The sequence below is a fragment of the Gavialis gangeticus genome, unplaced genomic scaffold (genome assembly GCF_001723915.1).
Source record: "Gavialis gangeticus isolate Ggan-Ray unplaced genomic scaffold, GavGan_comp1, whole genome shotgun sequence".
Taxonomy (NCBI): domain Eukaryota; kingdom Metazoa; phylum Chordata; order Crocodylia; family Gavialidae; genus Gavialis; species Gavialis gangeticus.
This window is the reverse complement of record NW_017728998.1, coordinates 46,445,508-46,456,336: the sequence shown is the minus strand read 5'-3', so window position 1 is coordinate 46,456,336 and position 10,829 is coordinate 46,445,508. Positions and strand designations below refer to the sequence as shown.

Sequence of the window (10,829 nt, the reverse complement as noted above, 5' to 3'; positions counted from 1 at the left end):
ATGACACCAGCCAATTCCCTCAGCACCCACGGATGAAGGTCATCCGGGCCCGCTGACTTGAACACATCTAAGCCCTCCAGGTAGTCCTTAACTAGGTCTGAACTAACAGTCGGGGGACTCGCACCCTTCCTGGGCCTCTCTACGCTATCACCCAAGAGCACCCCATTGTCAGCAGACAGGAACACGGAAGCAAAGAACTTGTTGAAGAGTTCTGCCTTCTCTCGTGTGCCTGTCACCAACTGCCCTGCCCTGCCTTGTAGGGGTCCAATGTTACCCCGAGACTTCTTCTTGCTACCTATATACCTGAAGAAGGACTTTTTGTTATCCTTAATCCCAGAAGCTAATCTAAGCTCCAGCGCTGCTTTAGCCTTCCTTACCAAATCCCTACAAGCTCGGGTCAGGGAGGTGTACTCCTCCCTCTTTAGCAAGGAAACCTGCAGATTTCCTCCTTTTGTAAAGAGCTCTGCTGGCTGGTTGAGTTCCAGCCTGCAAGTGCTGTTTGCAAAATAGGGGAGCCGAAAGCCCCAGCCCTGCCCAGAGGGGGAGGGAGAGGGGGAAAGGGCAGCACCTGATGCAGTCACTTACCGGACGGAGGCTGCCACAGGAGGAGGAGGTTCAGTCTTCTTTGTTCTTGGAGGTAAGTGAGGCAGGGCTGGGGGGAAGCTGGCTGGGAGCTTAGGGAGCGAGGATGTGTTGGGGGAAGACATGGAGTGCCTGACACTGTGTGCCAGCACCACTGAACCGCTGCTGCCATTCCCTCACGCTGCTTACCCAGAGCAGACCCAGGGAGGCGACAGCAGTGGTGCCCCTCTGCGAGCTACATATGGCAGGGGTGAGGGAGTAAGGGGCACTAGCAGGGCTGAGAGGGCCCGCAGGGGGCCTTTCATTTTTAATCAAGGATTTCTGGATTTTTTTAAATCAGAGAATTCGCGATTTTTTTTTTTTTTTTTTTATATGAGGGAAAACCAGGATCCCTGGTGATCTCTCTTGTGCTCAGATGTCTTTGAGGCTGAGAGGCAGGAATCCCTGTGCGCCTCTCCACCTCTGCCTCCAGTCTCCCCGAGCGCCCTCCTACTCTCTTCCCACCCCCAACTGGGGTGATCAAACAGAGGTACAAAGACTACGTTCTAGAGCCCAAAAATCCCTATGTGTCTCTTCATGTCTAGTCTCATGATTCTGGCTGGAAGATGCTCTGGGAGACTGGAGGTGGAATATACAGAAGAATGCTCATTGACTTTTCTCCCTGCTCTGCCCCTCCCCTGGTGGGAGGCTGAGAGAAAAGCCACAGGGCAAACCAACTCCCAGTTACACCTTGTGGCTAGAGTGCACCCTGTCACTTGCCACTGCAGTGATTCTGAAGAACACTAGCAGGGAGGGGGCTGCACATCTATCTATAGTCTGAAGTGCTTTAAACTTTGAATCACTGCAAACCGGAGCTGAATTTGGAACACTTCACACATACGTCTGTCTGTGGCCCTAGTCAAGACAAAAATACTAGTGAAGGGCATCTCTGCACCATCTACAAAAGTGCAGTAGTTCCCTGAAATACATGTTTCTACTTTGAAATACATGGTTTGTAGCTTGCAGATTCTTTAAATGACATACAGAGGATCCCAAAGGCATTTATGCCTGGGAATCTTTAACGTTTCTCAATGGTCACAACCCAAAAGTGGTTTGCAAGAACATATGAACAGGTCAGGAACGAACTTTAAAAATGGATTCTCCTTTAGAGAAAAACATAGGAAACTGTGGCTTTTCCCTAGCAGGCTTGCAGAATTCCAGCCTGCAAGGGGGTGCTTGGGACCCCCCCATACCTGCCCCACACACCTACCCCCTGCTGTACACACTGGGGTACTGGGGTCTGGGGGTGAGGGGCAGTGGGTCAGGAGTGAGGGGCTGGATTGGCCATTGATGTTTACAAAATGGGTCCTGGTACAAAAAAGGTTGAGAAATCACTGGGCTAGAGTACCTTCAGGTGCTCTATGTCAATTATCCTTAATGTTTATAGAGGTTTCCACTTAGTGCAGATACAGTGCCCCCTAAACAGCTGGCTGCTTTGAGCATGACACTGCACACAATCTTTGCATTAGCCATCTACTGATAAGTCCATTCAAATGCGATCAGCCTCCTTTTTAAAAAGAATCCTGAATAATCTAGAACCACATTTTAAAGACTGGTTCTTATATTCATAAGTATGAAGTATCCCACTCAACCTAATCATCAGTTTCATGGACTGGTTTCTCCCAGTTTCTGTGTTCTCAAGAGGGGACTCATACAGCTTGACCTTGTTCCCTTTGATACTGTCACTGTGCCAATAATGTAATGAAGTGAATGGAACCTTTTGTTCAGATTTGTGCTTTATTTCTTTACATTTCAAAAGGTAACAGCCTCCCCAAACAGTACTGACATAATAGTACACCAGACTATGTATTCAATTCTAAATATGCAGCCAAAGCAACAGTGAAATAAAATTGAGTTCCATATTTGCATTAATGCAAGTGAAGCACACTAACCTTCTGTAGCAGTCCAAGAGCAGCAATAGCATCACGGGAGTTACGAGCCACCACTACAGCCTCCAAGAGGCTGCGTAAGGCTTGAGTTTGTGGATTCATGGTCAGGGTATGTGGAATGGATTGTAGATGCTGTTCCAGTTCTGTCATACATTTATCGTAGATCTGTGCTACATCATCAGTAGCCCAGGCCTGCTGTTTAAGAGACAGCAGGTGTTATGAGACTTGTGCTAGAATTAGTTAAAAACATGGTTAAATAGTAGTGATTAACCTCAACTACCAGTCTGACTGCTACAGAAATTTTAAATGCAAGAAATGGATCACAAAGAAATACTGAAATAAAGGGATTGAACTGGCATTCTGAACTAGGGATTGTATCTGACTGTGCCATAAGACACTGGTGGCAAACACAAGCTGTGTAAATTTAGCAGGTGATATGGCTATCCAGGGGCAAAATCTCAAGTCTGACAAAGCCAGCAACCAGAAATTCCAAAATTCATCATCCATGCTGTTCTGAAAATTATCTGAAATTATTATATATTTCAGTGAGTGGTAACTCAGAATTTTAGCAGACTTATGCTGTTAGATTTTTCTTTGATTCTGGTACAAAAACTTGCATCTGTTATTACAGAATAGTACAAAGTTTCCTTTAATTTGGCTCTAAAGGCCACTAACACATCCCTCAACCATGAGGTGATCCAAGTGGCATGAAAGCCAGATTCCCATTGGTATTCCAGTAAAAGGACAGCATGAAATGCCAGCATTCACAGAAATGGCTCTGGAATTCTTAAGTCAATCTAGTTCTAAAATCTGTACCTTCATAGGCTGAGCCAAGAATCCTGTGGGCTGGGTTAAGTCATTGGTAGGTAAGAAGCCAGGGACATTGCGGGCAAACTCTTCATAAACAGCTAGCTGTTTTGGGTCCACACCACCAACCTGTACAATAAAAAAAACCCCAAAAAACTGACAAGACTATTACTCAGCAGAGGCAGTGAAGGAAAAGAATTGTGTGTAAGTCGCATAGTAGCTAGTTACTAAGATGCTTCTAATTAGCTGACCTGGAAAATGTATATTCAGCTTTACAGGTCAGAAGTAAGAGGTAAGTGCAGGACCAGAGGGATCCTGTATTCCACACTTAACAGGCAAGCAGGGAAATCCCAGAGAAGATTGCCTATGTTGCTGCACTTCATGTTTCCAGGGACAGAATTAAAATGGAGCAAAGGAATACTTGATCTGTTGCTTCATAAGAGTACTTCATGAGAGAAGAACAGAGGTAATCCCTACAAAGGCCAAGTATTTTATAAAAAGTGATACACAACACATTAAGCAATGGCAGAAAAGGTTCCAATGTCTCTCCCTCCAGCATCGCTAAAGCAGTAGGGCAAAGCAGCTCTCAAAAGAATGAATGGCATAATTGAATAAATTTGATTTTAAAAAGCAGTATCTTATATGGCTTTAGTCAATCTAGTTAATGGCAATTACATTAGCTACAAGAGAGCAAGACAGACAGGCAGACTCCTCTGCTGAAGGGCAGTTATTTCTTCTCACACTATTAGAAGATCAAAGGAGAACCAAAATGTCTTACTCACCTTCAGTCTGATCTGTTCTGGCATCCGTTCAGCCTGGTAAGTTAACACAACCGGATCACAGTAACGCCGACCCTCTTGTCTGGCATGCTTTCTGAGTTCAAATTCCTGCGAAGTCAGTAACACAATTGAAGTTCTGACACTGGGTGACATTAACACTAAAACTTTTAGAGCATGCATGCATGTCTATACTTACAGTTGCCAGCCTCTTGTCCATTTCAGGGCCTGCCTTTTCCACAGCTGTTTTCTGAATGAAGCAGCATGCTAATTCACAGTTCTCCTGAGCTAACTGTGCAGCTGCCTGCTCCATCATCTCCCTCTGCTGTGGGGATGCTGCCTATTAAAAAACAGGATATAATGAAGGCTGTACATTTCCACTGTATCCAGTCAGTGATTCTTACAATCCGAGCTCCTGCCTATACATAAACCCACTATGCAATAGGAATAGTCTTATGAACACCCTTCATACAGTTTATCATAAAAAAAAAAGTATCAACCCCATACAACTTTCTGGAAAATGTGCAAGCTGCCAGTCAAACAATTTCAGTAAGAAATAAATGCGAAGAGGGATCTCCATCCACCTCCAACATATACGGAATTAAGAACAAAAATCAATTAGGATTAACTGGACAAAACAGCAGGTGCCTATGCAGAGTGGGAAAAAGCCTCAGATTAAGCAGCTGAAAGATAGACACTGGGCCACACAATACATAAATTTTCCCCACAGGCACGTGAAACAACAGGCTTGGAACCTTCTTCCAAGTTGGTCAGTTGTGCCCATTTTGGGAGAAGCTACCTCTCCACTGCTATTAAAAATGACTGCCCTGGTAGGAATATTCTAATATTATAAAAGCCCTAGTTTGTCCGTAACACTTTTTCACACTCTGATTGGCTGTCTGAAACAGCCAATCACAGTGCTCCAGCTGTGTTCCAGACAGGTAGTGGGTGGAGCAGGCCCTGGTTGGGGTGGGGAGAGTGCATCTGGCCCTGCAGCGGGGAGGATGGGAGGGATCAGGATTGGCCCCGCAGTGGTGGGGGTGGGGAGAAGAGGAGGACCAGACACCAGCCTGTCTCTGGCCTGCCCTCCCGCTCTGTCATTCTTGATGGGCAATTTGCTATGACAGTATAAAATCTGACCCATTTTCAGGGATTTAGAGCAAAAATTCCCATCAAAATCAATAGGACATGTTAGAGCTCAGTACCTCAGAAAAGTTATCAACATGAAAAAAGGATCAGTGCATAAAGCAACCTTTACTAAAATTTGCATTTTTCTCCCCTGTGAAAATTCTTAAAAATGCAGTAACAGAATGATCTATGCTACAACCAGAGATATAAGACAAAGATTTAAACACAGAACATGCACATTCAGACACTGGAACACAAGATTTGTTTTAGTAGCCTATACCACCTCAGCATCTATGCAATTCATTGGGATTTTGTTCCCATGGCAAGACCTGTTCCCCCATTTTCAGAACTGCACTGCTTCCTCCAAACACTAAAAATGGCATTTAGTAAACAGGGGCTCAAAGTTGGTTGCAATAAGTGAATTAAGATTAACCTTGAGCAGCCTCCTCACTGTAACTTTCATGCCAACTAAATTTACTGTAAAGTTTGCTTGAAATCCAGGCAAATTCTAATTTGAATACTGTAGCTTTAAGGGTAGCCTCTTGTCTGCTTAAAGATTGTTACAAACAAGGATAGTGCAGAAGAGTTGGAGAGGACTTCAGCAAAAAACAGAAATTTTTTTTTGGATGCCCCAATTTCAGAAAACTGCTAATGTAAAGATTCAGATAAGATTATTTCTTATCTAAGACACTGCCACAGATGGAGTTTTCCAAATTACGCTATTTTACTAGCTAGAGTTTTAGCTATGACAAGTCTCCCAAAAAGGGAACTGTCAGCATCTGTAGACAAAAATGTTACATCCATTTTAAGGGAAAAAACTGGAGATATCCAGTTTTATGTGGCTAAAGATTTTACCAACTGCTGATCTTGCTTCCAGCAAGCTGGACCATATCAGGAACAAAAAGTAACACTTACTGGCAAGCTAAGTCTCGCTATATGCTGACGTGCTGTATAAATTAAAGTACACATGCAGGAACCATCGACTGAAAGTGCTTAAGTACCTCTATCTTCAACAATGTATCTTGCCTGAATTCAGATTAGAATGCCTACTTTAATCCCTTTGTCAGGCCAGGCTTCTCTTGGTCTATCTGGTACCATGTAAACCAGTACAGCCCATTCCATGGTCAGGTTATTGGCAATTAAATAAGAGCCCCCACTTGGGCTAGTTTGGGTGAGGAGAGTATGTGGATACCCAGCAGGGCTAAAAACCAGACCTGTTAAAGGGCAGATAAGATCCCTGAGAGCCAGTGGCCATCCATACCTGGAGAGGACATGGGCACCCCAGATCACTGCCTGAAGAACTGCAAATGATGCAAAGCAACTCAGCTAACCTAGGAGGGTTGTTACAGCATTTATAGATGCTCCAACAGTTGCAATGACCTCAGGACTGACTTGACATTAATCCCACCTACCCCACCAAAAACAGACTTACAATGAAGCAGAACACAGAGAACTAATGATGTTTCTTTCAACTACAAGTGCCCGATCAAAAGGGATATTCACTGAATTGCATGTTTTTAAAAGTTCCTAAAAATCCAGTTTTGAAGCCCTGTGTTTAAGTCTTTTCTTGGCCAAGCAGTAGAACAACAGCACATACTGCTGAAATTGCTTTCATTCTGCTTGACAACCTATTTCAAAATCTCACCTGGGCTCATGGCTGCATTTGGTGGCAATATAATCCTGATACCAAGAACTGCCTTCATTGGTCATTTGCAGAGAACAATACACAAAATCTCAGTTTAGTTGCATAGTGAAGAGAAGGCTAGGCCAAAGAGTACATTATTTATAAGCCCACTGGGTAGTTCTGAATGACCAAAAAAGCACCGAAGGAATCATATGAGGAGCTACTGCATAAGCAACGTTCTAAGAACACCAAGTTACTACACAGTTTAGCCATTTACAAGTCACAAAATCATACTCCTTAAGTAGGATCTGTGTTGTGTTCTTAACATGAAGGTCAGGTAAATAGACAAGTACTCACATATGCCCCATGTCAGGGCTAACAGCTCCTCTATTATTATTTTTGTCTAGAGTTCAATAAGATTGGTACACCTTTGTACAATGTGCATCTTACCCTCAGAGCAGTAGCAAAACTGTTCTTCAAGTTGGTAGCTATGCTCATCAGCAAAGGTTCCCTGCAGGTAATCATAGCCATTCCAGCAGTCAGGTTCCGCATCATGTGGTGTGCTGCTACACGCATGCGTGACTCTTCTGAATCCAGTGCAAAATCTTTCCTGACTATCTGTTCACAAGTAGTCATGGCAATCTTAATGGACCGATCTACAACTGGGTGGACAAGCTCCTGCACGGCTCGCTCTATAGCCTGACGCACACACTGCTTTAACTGCGGGTGAGCCTGAAACAGTGGAATCTGCAGGGGAAAATATAACTTCTAAATGTTTAGGCAAAAGAGGGGTCTAATCAAAGTTAAGAAACAAACATCTGTATGATCATAATATGATCAAAACTTCATCAGCCCAAATATCCATAACTTCCAGACGTTATGTATGTACAGCTACAACTGACATGCAGCCTGCCATTATGCTGTTGACTTTATTAATGTACTTTACCAAAAGTAGGACTTAACCCAGGAAGGACATACACCTGAAGATCTGAAGTTTGACCTGCTAGTCTTGAAGCTCAGCAAATTTACCTGCTTAAAGTCCTAGACAACAACTGACAAACAACACTACCTAGGATTTATGTCTACTCTTCACTGTCACCGCTGCCAAAAACTCACTCCCTGATAAATTACTCATTTTCAAAGATTATTTGTTTGGTCACTTTATTAATCCCCCGATCTACTTTTTAGAATCAGTAAAATAATGGATGAAACTGTGTATTTGTATTTGCAGAGAGGGGATTTCTGCAGGAAATACTGCTGGTTTTAGTTATAACTAACAGCTTTTAGCTTACAATCCACTCCAATCCAGGCAGCTAAGATCTTTAGAAACATTGGTGGCAATGTAAGAAATAGCAGAAGTAACTTCTTGTTCATTTCTGATTTTTACTGAGTTCTTGAAAGACAGGCAAAATGAAAGGGAAAATGAAAGATATTCAGGACTGGGTGCTTCCACTTTTGCACTTTGCCTTTCTCTGTATTGAGAAGTGTGATCTTCTTCCTTGGATCTTAGGTGCATTTTAAGTTATTTTCTGTCCTTCTAGAGACAAGACACTGACAGTGTCCTCATCTCTCTACTTTACCTGTGGCCCTGTGCACTGGGTAGGACTGAAGCCATGTGCTTGGCCACACACCACTCCTTTGGCCTGGAGCCCAAAGAGACTGGGCAATGCTGGGATAGACCACTGGAGGCCAACTTTTCTGGCAGGTGTGCCACAAATTAGCCCCATACCATCCTTGAGGGCCACTCTGATTCTCCTCCCCTGCCCAATCTACTGCTCTACTTTCTGCTTCTTTGTGCTTCCTGCCTTATCTGCCACTGTGCTTATTGTCCTCTCCCTGATCTGCTATGTGCCATACACAGAAACTGTCTGTGCTACTTGTGGTTGGCTAACCTTGTACTAGACTGACAACTGTCTAGGATTATTTGAAAGGAATGATCTTGCCTTGAACAAGGAGTTGGACTGGATGTCTACCTGAGGTTCCTTCCAGCCCAACTTTTCTATGATTCTACTCTTGCCTTGCAACAAAGCATCCCTTGAAAGAACATGAAATTAAACAGATTGAAACTATTTCATTTTTAGATTTTTTCTGTCACTCGCACACAAATAGACAAGGGAATCTGAAAATACAGAGCACTATCAGATGTCCAAGAAGGAAGTCTGATGTCTGTAATGCCACCGAAACTAACACCACCAAATTAAATAGTTAACTCTTAAAAAAGTGTAGGTGTAGGTATGCATAAAAGCAGCGACTGCCTCAGGGTCTGCAAAAGGCTTTGTTCCAGGCAGCTAGTTTCATTCAGAGATTCCACCTGTGCTAACCTAACTACACAGGAATTTAATTTCAAACTTGGTTCCGGTCACAAGATGCATACATTTTCATTCTGGTTTCTAGTAGCTATTTGTTTAAATACATTCATCAATCTGACAACATGCCCAGTAAAAGAGGGTTCAAAGAAAAGGTCTGCAGGACACACACATACTTGCGTAAAAGATTTCATACAGTTGTGTAAGTTATGCTCAACTTTCATCAATACCAAGGATCATCATGATTTCAAAAGCACAGGGCACTTTTGGGGGGCTAACATAATAAAGCATCTGCAATCCAAACTGTTCTAGGCTACAGACAATTTTAACTATTTTCTATAACAAGTCAATAAACTCCAGTACTTACAGCTGGATTTAGAGTAATATGTGGAGCCAGCCCTCCCAGTGAATAGACATTGATATCATGGTAGCTGTACTGAGGTTGTGGAGGAACAGTGGCTGTACAAGTGGTGCTGGTAGCTGGAGTTGTTGAAGCAGCTGCAGAACAAAAGATTTGCAATTCTTAAGAGTTCCTTTCAAGCTTAAAACTAATAAAAAATGAAACTTTATTATCCAGTTATATGGCGGCATAAAAGTTGCAGAAAAAAATAAATGAATTGAATTTTTGCCATTCGGTTGCAAAAACTCTAAAAAAGCAGAAATTTCTAGGTCAATTCTTAATTTTTCCTTTTGGTAGTGATGTACTACTAATGCAGCACAGTATAAAGAGAAACAGCATTGCTTACAGTTGCTTCAGTTATAAGTCCTTGCTGCCTCCCTACAAACTCCCTTTGTTCCCCCTCCCCAGTCTGAGATATTTACATTTTTCATGCAAGAAAAATCCATTAGTGATACCCATTCTTTGTCTTGGCCTAAACACTTATTTATTCATTTATTTATTTTTACTGAAAAGGCAACCAAATCTCTTCACTGGTTTTCCTGGTCATCATGTGCTCAAGCATTCAAAGACTATGAACATACAATTACATAGATTCATAGATGTTAGGGTTGGAAGGGACCTCAACAGATCATAGAGTTCAACCCCCTGCCTAGGCAGGAAAGAGTGCTGGGGTCAGATGACCCCAGCTAGATGCCTATCCAGCCTTCTCTTAAAGACCCCTAAGGCAGGGGAGAGCACCACCTCCCTCGGAAGCCCATTCCAAGTTTTGGCCACCCTTACTGTGAAGAAGTTTTTCCTGCTCTCTGACAGTTTGTGACCATTGTTCCTTGTTACTCCAAGAGGCACCCTGGTGAACAGAGCATCTCTGATTCCTGGCTGCACCCCCATAATGAATTTGTAGGCAGCCACAAGATCACCTCTCAACCTTGTCTTGTGGAGGCTGAAGAGGTCCAGGTCCCTCAGTCTCTCCTCATAGGGCTTGGCCTGTAAACTCTTAACCATATGAGAGGGTCCAGAGAAGGGCCACTGGAGGTTATCTACATCCTTCTTAAAGTACGGTGCCCAAAACTGGATGCGGTACTCCAACTGCAGTCTGACCAATGCTGCATAGAGGGAAAGTATCACCCCCATGGTTCTATTTGTCATGCATCTGCAGATGCATGATAAAGTGCTTTTAGCTTTGCTGATGAGCAACCTGTTGTCAGACCAACCTGGTGGCCTTCTATGACCAGGTCACAAAATCCTTAGATGCAGGGGTAGCAGTGGACGTAGTCTTTC

At 43.2% G+C, this 10,829-nt stretch overlaps 1 protein-coding gene across 10 annotated transcripts in view; it reads right to left on the bottom strand.

The window, feature by feature from the left end:
- CNOT1 (CCR4-NOT transcription complex subunit 1) overlaps window positions 1-10,829 on the bottom strand; it is a 137,605-nt gene that overhangs the window by 23,278 nt on the left and 103,498 nt on the right. For all 10 annotated transcript variants that reach the window (XM_019505839.1, XM_019505844.1, XM_019505848.1 and 7 more), the window contains 6 exons: window positions 9,519-9,649; window positions 7,296-7,592; window positions 4,293-4,433; window positions 4,100-4,204; window positions 3,327-3,446; window positions 2,514-2,705 (listed from right to left, as the gene is read on the bottom strand). In XM_019505839.1, the coding sequence (XP_019361384.1) occupies window positions 2,514-2,705; window positions 3,327-3,446; window positions 4,100-4,204; window positions 4,293-4,433; window positions 7,296-7,592; window positions 9,519-9,649 (986 nt within the window). The remainder of the gene's footprint in view (window positions 1-2,513; window positions 2,706-3,326; window positions 3,447-4,099; window positions 4,205-4,292; window positions 4,434-7,295; window positions 7,593-9,518; window positions 9,650-10,829) is intronic.